This window comes from Sus scrofa, chromosome 13 (assembly GCF_000003025.6).
Source record: "Sus scrofa isolate TJ Tabasco breed Duroc chromosome 13, Sscrofa11.1, whole genome shotgun sequence".
NCBI lineage: Eukaryota > Metazoa > Chordata > Mammalia > Artiodactyla > Suidae > Sus > Sus scrofa.
In genome coordinates this window covers 35211025-35228870 of record NC_010455.5, presented here as the reverse complement: position 1 = coordinate 35228870, position 17846 = coordinate 35211025, and the positions used below count along the sequence as shown (strand labels likewise).

At 45.3% G+C, this 17846-nt stretch overlaps 1 protein-coding gene across 7 annotated transcripts in view; it reads left to right on the top strand.

The window, feature by feature from the left end:
* The window catches only part of RFT1 (RFT1 homolog), a 60963-nt gene that overhangs the window by 28936 nt on the left and 14181 nt on the right, over positions 1-17846 (top strand). For all 7 annotated transcript variants that reach the window (XR_002337566.1, XR_002337567.1, XR_002337565.1 and 4 more), the window contains exons 8-12: positions 1089-1139; positions 2412-2542; positions 3864-4008; positions 10471-10576; positions 17349-17598. Coding sequence is in view for 1 of the 7 variants with exons in the window: in XM_021068956.1 (XP_020924615.1) it covers positions 1089-1139; positions 2412-2542; positions 3864-4008; positions 10471-10576; positions 17349-17598 (683 nt within the window). In the remaining 6 variants the exon portion in view is untranslated. The remainder of the gene's footprint in view (positions 1-1088; positions 1140-2411; positions 2543-3863; positions 4009-10470; positions 10577-17348; positions 17599-17846) is intronic.

Genomic DNA, 17846 nt, shown 5'->3' with positions numbered 1-17846 from the left:
TAAAAAAAAAGTTATTAGATTGTCTTACATTTTAATCATGAATTATGAACTTGGGCTCCAGAGCCTTGCCAGCCTCCACAGAACTTTCTCCATCCAGAGAGGAAATTTGGAGTTCCTCTCGTGGCTCAGAGGAAACGAATCTGACTAGTATCCATGAGGATGTAGGTTCGATCCCTGGCCTCACTCAGTTGGTTAAGGTCACAGTTGGGCTGTGGTGTAGGTCACAGATGCAGCTCAGATCTAGTGTTAAATCAGCTGTGTCTGTGGTGTAAGCCATCTGCTGCAGCTCCAATTCGACCCCTCGCCTGGGAAACTCCATATACCACATATATGGCCCTGAAAACAAAACGAAACAAAAACAGGAAACTTGATGAGTCTGTGCACTTAATCATGGACCTTTCATTTCACAGAATTTACCCTCAGATTATCTGACCTCCTTGAAAACTTGAGATAATCATTTTCACTATTAACGTTTTTGTAACTCCACATACTTTTAAAAAACTTATCGACGGTTTTATTAATTTTTGTTTTTAATTTAACTTTGAATTTTGAATTGAAATTTACTATCAATAAAGCCACCAGCACTTTCCAAATTGTTTTTTTTGTTTTTTTGTTGTTTTTTTTTGTCTTTTTGTTGTTGTTGTTGTTGTTGTTGTTGCTATTTCTTGGGCCGCTCCCGCAGCATATGGAGGTTCCCAGGCTAGGGGTTGAATCGGAGCTGTAGCCACCGGCCTACGCCAGAGCCACAGCAACTCGGGATCCGAGCCGCGTCTGCAACCTACACCACAGCTCACGGCAATGCCAGATCGTTAACCCACTGAGCAATGGCAGGGACCGAACGCGCAACCTCATGGTTCCTAGTCGGATTTGTTAACCACTGCGCCTTGACGGGAACTCCTCCAAATTGTTATTATTTTGAGATTATTTGAAGTCAGCATTAGGACAAGAAACATGTCTGTAACTGATTATTCAAATTTCCTCCTTTGAGAGTGTTCGCCAACTAGAAGAGTTGAGTGATGATAAGAGAAAACAAAACAAGAAAATACTATGTATTTGAAATGCTAATTATTTTGCTTTTCCATTTATAGGAGAGCGATATGTGATGACATTTTTGAACGTGTTAAATTTTGGCGATCAGGGTAAGATGAGATTCTGTAGTGTTTTAATTAAAGACAAACTATTAGTAGACACTTTCTAATATTTTTCTCTGCAGCTTGATACATTCAATGAACAAACAAACTTGAAGATTATGTAAAATGAAGTTAAAAAAAATGAATCCTGGGAGTTCCAGTAATGGCTTAGCAATAATGAACCCTACTAGTATCCATGAGGATGTGGGTTTGATCCCTGGCCTCAATCAGTGGGTTTAAGATCCAGCATTGCTGTGAGCTATGGTATAAGGCTTGGATCTGGTGTTGCTGTGGCTGTGGCATAGGCTGGCAGCTGCAGCTCCGATTCGACCCGTAGCCTCCGAACTTCCATATGCTGCAGGTGTGGCCCTAAAAAGACAAAAGAAAAAAAAAAAGTGAATCCTGAAGATTGAAAATTGTAGGTCTTTGTAACTACACTCTCCCTTTTCATGTGACTTGGGTGGCAAGTTGTCTGTTGGGGTCCCCTGCCCTTACCCTGCTTTTTGCAGAGCTCTGGTGTTCATTTGGGGGCTCATGTGGTGCTAAGGGAAAACGGAGTTCATCGCATTCATAAAGATTTGCCTCATGTTTGTTTGGCTAGATAGGTCTCAGTTCTGTTTTTTTTTTTCATATTTATTTTTGGATACAACACAAAATAGTGGAAATGTGGAAATAAAAATAGGAAAAAAATCAACTTGGCAATAATGACTTTTATTTAAGAAGTGCCGGTGATGGAAATGTTCTGTGTCTGGACTGTATTCATGTCAGTTGCCATGTTGTGATATTGTGTTATGGTTTTGCAAGAATTTACTGTTTGGGGAGACTGGGTGAAGGGTACATGGATCTCTCTCTCTCTCTATCTCTCTCTCTCTCTCTCTCTCTTTTTTTTTTTTTTTTTTTTTTGCTTTTCAGGGCCACACTCGTAGCATATGGAAGTTCCCAGGCTAGGGGTCTAATTGGAGCTACAGCAGCTGGCCACAGCCACAGCCACAGCAACATGGGATCTGAGCCTAATTTGTGACAGCAACGCTGGATCCTTAACCCACTGAGCAAGGCCAGGAAACGAACCTGCAACCTCATGGTTCCTAGTTGGATTCATTTCTGTTGTACCACAACGAGAACTCCAGATCGCTTTTATTTCTTACAATTCCATGTGAATCTATAATTACCTCGAAAGTTTAATTTAAAAATTTAAATTAGGAAAAAAACATTTAATAGTGCCATAAAAATTTCAAATAGAAAAATCAGTAAGTTTGTTCTTGCTTCCTTTTTGTTTTTTAGGGGTGTATGATATAGTGAATAATCTTGGCTCCCTTGTGGCCAGATTAATTTTCCAGCCAATAGAGGAGAGTTTCTACATATTCTTTGCTAAGGTGCTGGAGAGAGAAAAGGATGCCACACTTCAGAAGCAGGTAGTCTTGGTTCTCATGTCACCGTCTCTCAAGTGAATTCTCTGTCTCTCTGCAGGAGAAACTGACAGAAATGTGGAGCCATCTGTTGCTTTCTCTTTGATCTGAAATTTCCCTCCGGTTTTCATTCTTCTGTCACATTCTGACTGATGGCAGGACCTCAAGCTCTCTTCTTTCACAGCTTCTCCCTTCCCCCCCAGCTGGCCCTTCCTTTTCACCCGTTTGTCTTCTTTGTGACCTTTTTCTTGTCCCAGCCCTCTCAGAACACTCCACAGCTGTCCCCAGTGCAGCGTATACCCCCTCCCATGTCTAGTTTTCATTGTAAGAATGAGGTTGTCTTCCCCATCCTCAGATTGTCAAGAACCAAAGGTGAGCCACAGGATGTGGAGACTGGAGCAAGGCTAACCGGGGGCATGGGGAGGAAAGCACGCAGTCAGTTAGTTTCACTCACCACACTGGTTGTTTCAGCTTCTTAAAGACTAAAATACCTAGCGCTGCATTCTGAGAATCTACATACTCCAGCTGGTAAAAGCAGAAGAGATTTCAATCCAGAAGTATTTGGTTGTAGAAACTTCCCATTTTCTAGAACCACTGAAAATGTCTGACTTATTTTAGAATTAAAAGCAAGCCAAGTCAGCCTCTTACATATCTTAGAAGACATTTTGCAAAATAGAGCTTATGCACAATATCTCAAAATGAGCTAATCTGGTTTTCAGTCTGATTTAGGAATGTTTTCCTAAGGGTAGATTTCAGGAACATGAAGATTTAGAGTTGTTTGTCAGAAAAAGCATTCCAGCAGAGCAGGTTAGTGCTGTAAAAACTTGTCCATTTAAGAATTGGAGAAGTTCCCATCGTGGCTCAGTGGTTAACGAACCCAACTAGCATCCATGAGGACGCAGGTTCGATCCCTGGCCTTGCTCAGTGGGTTAAGGATCTGGCGTTGCCATGAGCTGTGGTGTACATCACAGATGCAGCTCGAATCCTCTGTGGCTGTGGCGTAGGTCGACAGCTGTGCTCCAATTAGACCCTTAGCCTGGGAACCTCCATATGCCGTGGGTGTGGCCCCAAAAAGACAAAAGACAAAAAAAATAAAAAAAGAATAAATGTCAGAGGGGAAAGTGAGTGTCCTAGGCAACATTTGAAATAGTTTATCCTAGATGAGTTAAGCACGAACCCTCCCCTGCACTGCCTAAGAAGGCACACATTGTCTTTTTTCCCTCCATTTACTAATTGACATAGAAACCAACCCAGGGAGAAGGCCAGATGTGAAGTTTTTCTTTAGCTCATGATTCATCCCACTTCCTTCCCTCTTCTCCGGCCCCAGGAGGATGTTGCTGTGGCTGCCGCGGTTTTGGAGTCCCTACTGAAACTGGCCCTGCTGACCGGCCTGACCATCACTGTTTTCGGCTTTGCCTATTCTCAGCTGGCTTTGGACATCTATGGAGGGGCCATGCTTAGCTCAGGATCAGGTATGCACAAGAGGTTTTTCCAGCCCTGTTCTGATTTCCGAACCTAAATAGAAGTCTTAACAAAATTTAAACACACAGTTGACACCTCTGCATGGGGAAAATTGCCGATGGCCGGGACCATGGAACGGTTGCCCTCACCTGAGGTCAAACCAGCCCAGGGTGCAGTTGAGGCTTTGGCACCAGGTTGATCAAGTCACCCAGCCTCTCTCGGAGAAGTTGTTATGACTCCTTGGCTTTCCTCTCAGGCCTAAAATGTGTTTTGCCAACTGCTTCCCTGTGTTCCCTCTGGGTTAAGCGAGGAAGGCAGAGAGCAAGCGCTAATGAGTCTCTGCCTGGTACTAAATACATCTGAAGATAGTAAATGCTACATAAATCTCACGGCCTGATGCATAAAAGCTTCTGAAGGATAACCCAGAGCCATTTGCAGAGAGTGAAATTGATATCGGCAAATAAAATGGTATATTTAATCCAGTGACACTTGGGTTTTGAAGGAGGAAAGTATTGAATGTGTCTAACTTTGAAACACCTGGTGCCCGGGCCACTGAGCTTCTCCAAGCATTGCTGGGCCCTGGGGACTTCACCAGTCTCAAAATATGCTGGGTCATGGGCTGGCAATCCATTTGCAGTGTTTGATCTTGAGTTTAGGAAAGATGTTTGTAATTCTTTAGGTCTCTAGACAGGAATCCTGAAGACTTCTTTCTGCTGCCCTATCTCAAATGGAAAGGGCTTTGTCAAATGCTTTTTTACGAGTCACTGGCATGTTTCAGTCTCCACTATAATGGATCCAAATTTGGTATTAGGGGAAGAAGGGCAGAGTTTCTACACTAGAGGAAAGGTCGTTAAGTTTGGAGAAACACCTGCTGTGAAACCAATGACATGGTTTGTGGTTCCCCAGATCAGGTGGCCCCGTTAGCAGGCCATTAGCAAGTCGTGTGCAGAGAGTGGGATGGGCTATCTCACAGCAGCTCTGCCCCTTTGGAAGAGTAATCCCCAAAGAGCAGCCTTTGTGACGCAGTCACAAAACAATGCCACAAAAGAAGGCTGTCCCATCAATGTAATGTTCTCTCACAGTCGTTAATCATAGAAAATATACGTGTGGTCCTTTTACTCAAGTGAAATGCTGGTGCCGGGCTTAAGCATTGATAATAGGTTTGTCAGTTAAAAGGGTCGTTGTTAGTTGATTTCTAAGGTAATGAATTCAGTTCTAATGGTTTATGTCAGAGTCCTTAATAATTTTAGAAAGATACTCCCTCGGTGTCGTCTTCAGAAGGAGCAGAGTCTTGAGAATGGTCTGGTTCCTCAGGTTCTGAAAATGGGGTGTGGCTTGGGAGGCTGCTGCAGCATCTTTAGGCCCACTGTGGTCTCTCACGTGGTCCGGGCCTCCATCAGCATCCCTGTCCTGGCATCCCTGCCCCTCCCTCCTTGTAGCTGTCTCATTTGGGCCATCCTTCCAGCTTTTTGGAAAAGCCGTAGTGGCTTCTGGGAGAGTCATTGTGTCTTCCCTGGGTGCCTGCCGGCTGTTCTCCCCTCATCTCCACAGCACCTTCTTCTTGCCCTGCTCCTGACTCTTGGGACCAGGGCTGCGTATCTGAATGCCTTTCCTGTGCCAGAAAATAGCAACACTGCTACTCTCCACCTGTCACCCCCATCATAATCCTTTTTGTTCACTTGAATACCTCACTAAACATGACTTTCTCCAGAAAGTCTTACTGAATCAGAAAAGAATGGGGGAGTTCCCGTCGTGGCGCAGTGGTTAACGAATCCGACTAGGAACCATGAGGTTGAGGGTTTGATCCCTGCCCTTGCTCAGTGGATTAACCATCCGGCGTTGCCATGAGCTGTGGTGTAGGTCGCAGACGCGGCTCGGATCCCGAGTTGCTGTGGCACTGGTGTAGGCTGGCAGCTACAGCTCCGATTCGACCCCTAGCCTGGGAACCTCCATATGCCGCGGGAGCGGCCCAAGAAATGGCAAAAAGACAAAAAAATAAATAAATAAAATTAAAAAAAAAAAAAAAGGAAAAGAATGGGAACTTCCCATGGCTCAGCCCAAACACTTGGTTTTTTTTTTTTTTTTTTTTTTTTTTTTTTTTTTGTCTTTTTGCTATTTCTTGGGCCGCTCCCGCGGCATATGGAGGTTCCCAGGCTAGGGGTCCAATCGGAGCTGTAGCCACCGGCCTACACCAGAGCCACAGCAACGCGGGATCCGAGCCGCGTCTGCAACCTACACCACAGCTCACGGCAACGCTGGATCGTTAACCCACTGAGCAAGGGCAGGGACCGAAGAACCCGCAACCTCATGGTTCCTAGTCGGATTCATTAACCACTGCGCCACGACGGGAACTCTCCAAACACTTGGTTTTGAAAGCAGAACTTGCAACACTGCTGTCCTCAGTTGCCCCCATTGCATACTGGTCTTTGTCCTCACTTGTGAAGTGGACTCACCTGAAGTGGTCTCTAGGCGCCCCCATCCTCTATGCTGCTGTCTCCAAATGTGGGACATGGATGCAGCACAGGCAGGCTTTCGTGAGGCACTGGCTGTGCTTTGGCTTTGCAATACTTGGACTTAGCACTGTATATAATTAGGAGCTTCAGAAGTGCTCTGAGACTCTTCTATCCTAAAGAAAAATACAGGCATTCAGTGAACTTCGCTGAGATATCTCACATTTCTCCCTTGGGTGCTTCTCTCTTGCCCTTTCTTTTACTTTTTAAAATCTTTTTTTTCTTTTCTACCCTTATATTAGTTTCCTCGGGCTGTGATAACAGTGTACCACAAGTATTGTGTCACATTTCTGGAGGTCAGAAGTCTGACATCCACATGTCAGCAGGGCCGTGCTCTCTCTGTCAGCTCTAGAGGAGGAATCCTTCCTTGCCTCTTCTAGCTTCTGGTGTTGGCTGGCAACCCTTGGCTTGGGGGGGTCCATTAATCCAGTCACATGGCTGTCTTCTCCCTGTGTGTCTTCACATTGTCTTCCCTCTGTGAGTGTGTGAGTGTCTATTCCAGATTTCATCCCCTGCACCTTTTTTTTTTTTGCTGCCTCCATGGCATGCAGAAGTTCCCAGGCCAGGGACTAAAACCAAACCACAGCTGTAACCAGGAACCACAGTGGTAACAATGCTGGATCTTAACCCGCTGAGCCACTGGGGAACTCCCAGATTTCCCCTTTTCGTAAGGACACCAGTCATGATGGATTAGGGCCCACCCATATGACTTCCTTTTAACTGCATCTCTTTCTTTCTTTTTTTTTTTTTTCTTTTTAGGGCCACATCCACGGCATACAGAGGTTCCCAGGCTAGGGGTCTAATCGAAGCTACAGCTGCCAGCCTACACCACAGCCACAGCAACACCAGAGCCACAGCAATGCCAGTTCTGAGCCACATCTGCGGCCTACACCACATCTCATGCAGCTCACGGCAATGCTAGATCTTTAACCCACTGAGCAAGGCCAGGGATCAAACGCTCAACCTCGTGGTTCCCAGTCGGATTTGTTTCCACTGCGCCATGACAGGAACTCCTTAACTGTATCTCTTAAAGACCCTATTTCCAAGCAGATCACACTCTAAAGGACTGGAGATTAGGACCTCAAACTGCTTTTGGTGGGAGCCAGCGGAGCGGGGGGTATAATTCAACCTATGCTGCCACTTAATTCAATCCATAGTTTAAGGATCCAGCCATGAATTCCCAATTCCAACCTCTTTCCCCAAAATTGGCTCAGCGTTCTTCCACTTGAATCACCATCTCATACAAGAGTTTGTGCTCTCCATGTCTCAAAGCAGCTCACTATCTACCTTCAGAGAGACCCACACATGCTCTCAGCTCTCAGTTACCAGCTGAGAGGTGTAGCTTACCAGAGGAGCCCTACTCCTTTCTGCCAGAGAGCAGAGGATGGAGAGAAGTGGGAAGCTCACTGAGCATAGCCTCGAGCCACCACAGGGTAGAACTTGGTCCCTGTCTCCTCGTTGGAGTCACCCCACAGCTGCAGCAGGGCCAGGCTATTTTCTATAGCAACCTGGGGAATGAAATGCAACATGCCATGATAAAATGCAGATCCCAAGAGAGGGCCATGGAAAGCAGTTTTTTGTTGGCCATCAGGGTTGCCCTATCAGTTTTCCCTTTGTCATTTTCGATTGCCGTAAAATGCTTTAGGGTCCCCGTGGCACAGGGAGCTTTCATAGCAAGCGCCTTTCATAAACCATGAATAAGTTTCAGATTCTGAGACTCTGGAACTCCCCTCCCCACCCACCCACACACACACACTCTTTTCTTTTAGTGGTTTCACTTTTTCTTTATTGAGGTCTAATTTACATAAAGTACAAATGCTGTGCTCTTAAAAGTACAGTTTGATGAATTTTGACAAATATATATACACCCTTGTAACCAACATCCAGATTAAGACACAGAACATTTCCATTACCCCCAGAAAATACTCTAAGGACCCCTTCCAGTCACCTACCCACCTCCACCTCAGAGGCCAGCCCTGCTCTTATTTCTGTCGCCACAGATTAGTATTGCTTTCACTTATATGAAATCATGCAGCATGGCACTTCTGTGTTTGGCTTCTTTCCCCCAATATAAAGTTTTTGAGAGCCATCCACGTTTTTACATGGATTGGTAGTTTTTCTCTCTTTGATTGCTGAGAACTATTTCTCTGTATGGGTGGCCCACAGTTTATTTATCCCTCGCCCCATCGATGATCACTTTGAGCTGTTATGAATAACAGCTATTGACGTTTACGAATTTTTTTTTTTTTTTTTTGTCTTTCTTAGGGCCACAGCTGCAGCATATGGAAGTTCTGAGGCTAGGGGTCTAATCGGAGCTACAGCTGTCGGCCTACACCAGAGCTACAGCCACAGCCATGCCAGATCCGAGCTGCACCTGCAACCTACACCAGAGCTCACGGCAACGCCGGATCCTTAACCCACTGATTGAGGCTAGGGATCGAACCTGCAACTTCATGGTTCCCAGTCGGATTCGTTAACCACTGATCCACGATGGGAACTCCTAAAAAAAATTTTTTTTATTAAAGTATAGTTGATTTCCAATGTTGTGCCAATTTCTGCTCCACAGCAAAGTGACCCGGTTATACATATATATGTACCTTATTTTTCTCAAGTTATCTTCCATCTTGTCCTATCACAGGAGATTAGTTATAGTTCCCTGTGCTATATGGTAGGAGCCATATACACTTTTTTACATGTGCTTTTGTGAGTACATTGATTTATTTCTATTGGATGTACACCTAGGAGTTGCTGGGTCATAGGTTGGATATATGTTTATTTTATTAGAAATTAGTGGGCTGCCTCTTGATAATGGCTCTGTTAAAAGAGGCACTTAAGGCTCCCAATCTTTTGTTAGCAGATTTTCTCAAAGCTTGTTAGTTATAGAACTGCATCACTTTGTTTTAGAAGAAAATAACCTTTTGGGCTCTGATTTTCCCTGCAGAGTTGTGGCTGTCCTATATGCGTAGTTTCCTGACACTCCTGAGCCCTGGGCTTCTCCTTGAGGTCTTTTCTTCAGGGCCTCTTCACCTGGGTTTCTCTTAACACACAGGGCCACTAGCATCCCCAAGAGTTCAAACTAGCCACCCTCTTCCTGCTGATTTAAAAAGCAAGAAGAGGAGTTCCCGTCGTGGCGCAGTGGTTAACGAATCCGACTAAGAACCATGAGGTTGCGGGTTCGGTCCCTGCCCTTGCTCAGTGGGTTAACGATCCAGCGTTGCCGTGAGCTGTGGTGTAGGTTGCAGACGCGGCTCGGATCCCGCGTTGCTGTGGCTCTGGCGTAGGCTGGTGGCTACAGCTCCGATTGGACCCCTAGCCTGGGAACCTCCATATGCCGCGGGAGCGGCCCAAGAAATAGCAACAATAACAACAACAAAAGACAAAAGACAAAAAAAAAAAAAAAAAAAAAAAAGCAAGAAGATTTTCTTACTCACCAGAGAAGCTCTTAGTTGTTAAGCAAAAGATCTGGACATTTCTTTTTTGTTTGTTTTTTAGGGCTGTACCCGCGGCATATGGAAGTTCCCAAGCTAGGGGTCCAGTCAGAGCTGTAGCCACCGGTCTACGCCACACCCACAGAACACCAGATCTGAGCTGCATCTGCAACCCACACCACAGCTCACAGCAACACCAGATCCTTAACCCACTGAGTGAGGCCAGGGATTGAACCCACATCCTCATGGATGCTAGTCAGATTCATTAACCGCTAAGCCACGACAGGACCTCTAAAAGATCTGTACATTTATTTCTAATTGTCCTTTTGGTTTTTGCTATTTATCTTAGCCAGTCCCGTGGATTACCGGGAGTCCTTCCAGATAATTAAGACCATAGGAAGGAGCATGCGTCTGCCCACTGACACCAGCAAGGCCCATGACCCAGCTCTGGTCTTCTCTGAGCACCCAGCCCAAGTGAGGTGTATGTGGGCCTCCCATTTGGGCTCTGGAGTGTCAATGGATTGTTTCCTTCTAGGTCCTGTTCTGCTGCGTGCCTATTGTCTCTACGTCCTCCTGCTTGCGATCAATGGAGTGACCGAGTGTTTCACTTTTGCTGCCATGAGCAAAGAGGAGGTCGACAGGTAGGTAACCTTAAAGACACCCCTTTAATCATGGCCTTCAGCCAAAATGAAGTAACTTCTTTCTTTTCTTTCTGAACATGCATTTACAGAAGGCTGTTTTAGAGCCATGCGTGTGGTGCCTTCCATGGGCACCATTCTGTGAGTCGGTAGGGCTGTGGGGCAGCAACTGCTCCTCGCCTCCTCTGTAAAGGGAGAAATCTGGGCCCTGAAGGGTTGTGTTGGTCCAGGTTTGCAGAGTTAGGCACCAAACAAGCTCTACTCCTCCACGTCATTGCCCAGTGCTCCACTGGGACCTAGGAACTTCTTTACGATGCAGATCTATGAATCTGATTTGTAGGTCCTGGAGAATCTCAGGGATCTGAGCTTCTCTCCTCAGTGAAAGGCCCAAGTGCACATACAAGTTCTGCCACATTTTTTCCCATCCGTTGACCCCAGATCAGGACCTCTGCCCTGGAACTTCAACCATTACTTCTTTTTTTTAATTTATTTTTTTATTTTTAGGGCCATACCCACAGCATATGGAAGTTCCCAGGCTAGGGGTTGAACTGGAGCTATAGCTGCCGGCCTATGCCACAGCCACAGCAACACTGGATCTGAGCCACGTCTGCGACTTATACCACAGCTCATGGCATCTCCGGATCCTTAACACACTGAGTGAGGCCGGGGATCAAACCTGTGTCCTCATGGATGCTAGTCAGATTATTTTTTCTGAGCCACGACGGGAACTCCCCTTCAACCATTAGTTCTTAACATTGGTCATGAGTCGAAATGCCCCCTGGGGCTTGTTATTTTATTTTATTTCATTTTTTGGCTTTGGCATGCAGCAGACTGCTTTGGGATCTTAGTTTCCAGATTACGGATTGAACCCAGGCCACAGTGGTACAAGCACTGAATCCTAACTCTAGACCACCAGGGAACTCCCCCCATGGAGCTTGTTAGATTCCTGTCCACTCTGCTCCCACCACCCTCTTTCCTACTACACTTACAGAATCAGCAGAGCCCAAGCATGTAAATGTTTTTAAAGCTCTTCAGTGATTCTGATGTGAACTCCTCGTAAGACCCTCTAACCCACACCCAAGATCATTCATCTCTTATATCCCAAATGGCCAAAGTAACAAGGTGGTGTCTGAAGGCATCATAGCAGGATGCAGTTGAGAAGATAGATAAAACTGATGGGGCAAAGGAGAGAGAGAGGAGGAGAGAGGAGGAGGGGTAGATGTAAGTAATGGGGTGAGCAGCCCTCATTATCCCATTTCCCCTTGAGGCCTGCGTCCATTGGGGTCTCATGCTGCCTCTGTAGTGCCTAGAGTGCTGTTGAAACCCCTCAGAGACCTGGTGGTAAGGGGCAGGATGGGAAAGGGTAGCTCAGGATGGGGAACCTTTCCTCTCATTTGGAGCAGCCTCTCTCTCCTTCCCACTGTGGCCTGTTCCCTAGAGTCTTGGTGGCCTTGTGTACAGTGGGAACTGGAGTCTACACAGCGGTCCCAACCCAGACTGATCAGAACCACCCCCCTAGGAAGTTTGGCCCCTCCCATACCAACTGAGCTAGAATTTTAGGAATCTTTTATTACACAGCTCCAGGAGATTGCTGATGATGCTAGGAGCTGCTGGCCCAGACCAGCTTTCAGAGTGAAAACTTACATTGAGCCCTGTGACCCAGTACATGTTTATGTGTGACTTAAATGAAGCTTCCACAAAGCAACAAGTATCGCAGTTATACACTGGACACATTGATGGTTTTTAAAGCTGTTTGTGTGTGTGTGTGTGTGTGTGTGTGTGTGTGTGTGTGTCTTTTTTTGGGCGAGGGGGCGCAACCTCAGCATATAGAGGTTCCCAGGCTAGGGTTCGAATTGGGGCTGTAGCCGCCAGCCTACACCACAGCCACAGCCACACCAGATTCCAAGCTGCATGTGCGACCTACACCACAGCTCATGGCAACATCAGATCCTTAATCCACTGAGCTAGGTCAGGGATAGAACCTGCATCCTCATGGATACTAGTCAGATTTATTTCCACTGAGCCACAATGGGAACTCCTGTTCTGTTTCATTTTTTAATTGCCACATCATACTCACTAAATTGATTTCCCAGCCTACTTTTAGGTCGTAATCCATAGTTTTCAAATGGTGATCTATACATGGTTTTTATTTTAGACAATTAAATGTATAGCTATAACCTGCTCTGAATCTCTCCTTTTTTTTAGTGGATGAAAAGATCTGTTTAACTTTGAAAATACTATATTTTTATTTGAAAGGTGCTTCTAACATGAAGTAATTTAAAAATATAATTTGAAACATACTAAATGAGGCACTGAGGCATAGTGAGAAGAGCTCTGGACCATTTCTGTGAAGGGAATTTTGTTATAATAATTTAAGCATTAGTGTTGAGGGGGACAATCAAAACTAAGCCTGCTTAAAATGTTAAATATATATATATATTTATATATATATAATAACCAAATCATGAGGGAATATAGATAGTGGCTGGTTGCTTTGGTTCTCAGATTGCATTGAACCAAAGGACACACCTTTTAAGTTACTTGTGATGGAATGGTGACAGTATATTAAAGTCTGGAAAACTATTTTCACGGTGTTTTGTTTTGTGCTTTTTAGGGCTGTATTCACAGCATATGGAAGTTCCCAGTTTAGGGGTCAAATCAGAGCTACAGCTGCCGGTCTACACCACAGCCATTGTAATGCAGGATCCAGGCCACATCTGCAACCTACACCACAGCTCACAGCAATGCCGAATCCTTAACCCAGTGAGCGAGGCCAGAGATCAAACCTGCAACCTCATGGTTCCTAGTCAGATTCATTTCTGCTGCGCCATGACGGGAACTCCTATTTTCACAGTATTCATAGTCAACATAGAGAAAAGACCAGAACCATGTTCTCATCTGGAGTAGCTCACTTCCCCAAAAGTGAAATGTGCCTTAAAATATGGTCTTCGGGTTTGTATTAAACATAGCAGCCTCTTTTCTGTCTGGGCCCCTGTCCCCAACCCCCAGCACTGTCTGAACACATGGAGCACTTGGGCTCCTCACAGACCTGAGCAATTTTCCCCTCTCTATGAATTTAGCCAGATATAAAACAGTAGTGAGAACTTTTATAGTAGGATTGAGCAGGTTGATTAAATGTTATGATTTACATTCAATGTTTCAAAATCAGAATTGAAAAATATGTATTGATGAAATCATGGCTTTTACTTAACTAAGTACAGGTTGATCAGTGTTTTGGTAAATAAAAATAGGGCATTTGGTTGGATGTGAAATATTAGAATGTCCTTTGGACTGCAAGTTGCTCTTTTGTTAATAACTTTATAATCTATATAAGATTGATGGCTTTTACATTATGCCCTAGTAAAGAGTTTTCTTCTCTTCTGTTAAGGATATCTCATTTTATTTTGTTCATTTGACAAATATTCTTTGAGCATCTACTGTCTAACAGGCATTGCTTTAAGCTTCAGGAAAACAGCAATGAACAAAACAGAAGAGCTCCCTGCTCTCCTGGAGCTGACAGTGGGAAAGGCAGAGAGCAAACAAGTAAATAAATAAAAAGGTTATTCTATGAGAATGAGGACCCCTTTTAGGTTGGGAGGCCCCTCTGAGGAGGTGGCATTTAGGCTGAGGGATGGATGACCAAAGAGAGTATGTCATGCAAAGATGAGACAGAGACTCCTAGGCAGAGAGGACAGTGATGCAGAGGCCCAAGATTGACAGCTCCTTTGTCTGATTTGTTGGCCCTTGAGTGCCCAACATGGAGTGGACTCCATAACCATTGAATGAAGGATGAGCGCCATCTTCTTACAGAGGCACGTAAGAGCTGGTGCCATCCTCTGCATGGCTGCAGAGGCTATATCATACGGCTGTGCCTTGATGTTTTCAACCAGCACCCACTGGGAGGCGCTTTAGTTGCTACTGCCATCATCTGTCTTCTGATAAGCCTGATTAAATAACTTCCTATTTATGTTAACCAAACCTTAGAAAATAGTCATTGTTGCCAAACTAATTTTCCATTGACTTAAAAAGTGTCATTTTAATATTATCTTTAAAATTCTCTCTCTTTTTTTTTTTTTTTTTCCTGAAATGGATTATGCCCTTAAGGCTATAGATGTGCAAGTTCTTCTTTTTTTAAATGATTTTTATTTTTCCCATTATACTTGCTTTACAGTGTTCTGTCAATTTCTTTGTTTTTGTTTGTTTGTTTGTGTTTTTTGTTTTTGTTTTTGTTTTTGTCTTTCTTCGATTTCTTGGGCCGCTCCCTCGGCATATGGAGGTTCCCAGGCTAGGGGTCAAATTGGAGCTGTAGCCGCCGGCCTACACCACAGCCACAGCAGCACCGGATCCAAGCCTCGTCTGCAACCTACACCACAGCTCACGGCACCGCCAGATCCTTAACCCACTGAACAAGGCCAGGGATCAAACCCGCAACCTCATGGTTCCTAGTCGGATTTATTAACCACTGAGCCATGACGGGAACTCCTCTGTCAATTTCTTATGTATGGAAGTTCTTAAAAGTTCAACAGATGGGAGTTCCTGTCGTGGCTCAGTGGTTAAGGAATCCGACTAGGAACCATAAGGTTGTGGGTTCGATCCCTGGCCTTGCTCAGTGGGTTAAGGATCAAACGTTGCGTGAGCTGTGGTGTAGGTCGCAGACACGGCTCGGATCCTTCATTGCTGTGGCTCTGGCATAGGCAGGCAGCTACAGCTCCAATTTGACCTCTAGCCTAGGAACCTCCATATGCCACGGGAGTAGCCCTAGAAAAGGCAAAAAGAAAAAAAAATTTCAACAGATGAAGCACCCTCTTCTAGTGAAAAAAGGTGGACTTCAGCAGCAGCAGCCCCTCCCAAATGAGCACACCAAAGAAACCACACTTTGGAATTTGTCCCTGCTTGAATTAGCTCCTAGTTTCATTGTTTCCATTCTCCTTGGACTTTGAAAGCTTGTGAACTTGGAAATTCCCTTGTGGCACATCGGGTTAAGAATCTGGCATTGCTGCAGCTATGGCACAGGCTGCAACTGTGGCACAGGTTTGATCCCTGGCCCAGGAACGTCCACATGCCACAGGTGGGGCCAAAAAAAAAAAACCAAGAAAGAAAGTTTGTGAACCCATGGCCTAAACTCCACGCATTGCTCTTAGTAAATTTTCTGAGATAGTTAAAAACAAAAACAAAAACAAACCACACAGATTATACATCTCTATCTTTTTTTTTTCTTAAGAAAAGAGGCCAGTGCACTGGCTACCCTTAGTGACTTGTTATAAAGTTGACTATTCTATCATTGATTAGTATTTAGTGAAACTTCCTCTGTGAGGATATGGGCTCTTATATTTCCATTACTAGTAGAAAGAAACTCTCTCAACTAAGAGGCAAATAGATCCCCCCTTTGGAAATCTGGATGAAAGCACACCTCCCCTATTGGGGTACAGTTGTGTATGTATGTGTGCAGATGTGTTATTCTTACCACCTCCATAACACTTTGGGCTTTGTCAGCCCAAGGAGCAGAATCTGGGCATTTGGGGGACACAGTGGCTTTCTTACCACCCTCCCCCTTCATGTGCAGAAGCTGAAATGTGGCCTCTGAGGTTTCCTAACCCAGCTGACATAGCTTAGGGACTTAAGGGGTTTGGTTCCCTCAACAAATATACACTTAGAATGCCCTCTGTGTGCTAGGCAGAAACCAGATGCTGGAGAATTTTGTTCGTGACTGTACCACAAGCCTTTGGGAGGACCTTGGCAGCTATGTTATCTTTGCTGAGACTCTGTTTCCCTTGCTGAGAACTGGAAATAACTAAGTGACATGCTGCTTTGGAATCAGAGAAGTGACCAGATCAGTATAAACCATGTAGTCGTAGAACCCACAGAGCTCTAGAGAAGTAGAAAGCAGAAGGAGGGTGTGTAAGGGTCTGGGAAACCCTGAAGGTGATCCAGGCCTTGCTCCCTGTTACCATTTCATTCTGAAAGCTGGTCACTTGCTTTGAGTAAGGTCCACTGGCTACAGTTATGGAGCTTCTGCATTTCCCAACGGAAGCAGTGTGAGGTGCTACAGTTGAGGGGCTAGGGGTCAGCTTGGGGTGTCAGCTTGCTCCTTAGGCAGATTACTCAGCCTCTCTGTGCCTGGTTTCCTCATCCATAAAACAAATCCAGGTTCCATGGGGCAAGGACCATGTGTTCATCCACTAGCGTACCCTCAGCACCCCTCATAGTACCAGTCGCAGAATGACTATTCACATGTAACTATTACCCGTGTCATATTCTTCTCTATTTTTAATGGACTCACCCACACATATGGAAGTTCCTGGGCCAAGGATTGAATCAGAGGCCCATTTGAGACCTGCACCACAGCTGTAGCAACACCGGATGCTTTAACCCACTGCACCAAGCCAGGGATCGAACCTGTACCTCTGCAGCAACCCAAGCCACTACAGTCAAATTCTTAACCCATTGTGCCACAGTGGGAACTTCACCCATGTCATATTCTTGTGCCTCACATTGAAGACAGGCTGAACAGGATTTTTGTGTGTTTTGATCACAAAATGTCACTTAAACTAGCCAATTATTATCCATAAACATCATAAATATCTTGAGTTCATTTTCTTGCCCTTCTGTTCGGAGATGAAGAGGACGGCATATGATGTGAAAATCAGCTGGATCGTGGGAACTTGGAGGTGCTTTCTGTGAATTCATGTTCACAGCCACTTCCACTTTCTCTGCAGCAACCATGCCTTGGGACCAGGTACCCACGTCTCTGTGTTGCTTGCCTCCCTCTCCCCAGGTACAACTTCACAATGCTGGCCCTGTCATCTTCATTCCTGGGGTTATCCTATCTCCTGACCCATTGGTGTGGCAGTGTGGGCTTCATCTTGGCCAACTGCTTCAACATGGGCATTCGGATCACACAGAGCCTCCGCTTCATCCACCGCTACTACCAAAAGAGCCCCCACAGGCCACTGGCCAGCCTCTACCTGTCGCCAGTCCTCCTCGGGGCATTCGCCCTCAGTGGTGGCATTACTGCTGTTTCAGAGGTGAGAATCCCCATTGCCTTCACACCGCATGCTCTTGCAGTCTGTCCACTGTCCCTTGTTCCTTTCTGCTCTGCCTGAATCAGCTGGACAAGTACTGGCTTCCTCCTACCCCTTCCCCTGAGCTGCTGGGACAGCATCTTATGATAGAAGTGACTGAGCAGTGTTTTCTATGGGAACAGAGTAGACCTTAGGACAGCTGTCCCATCTTTATCTGACTCGAGGCTGGAACAGTAGGGTCTCTGCTCTCC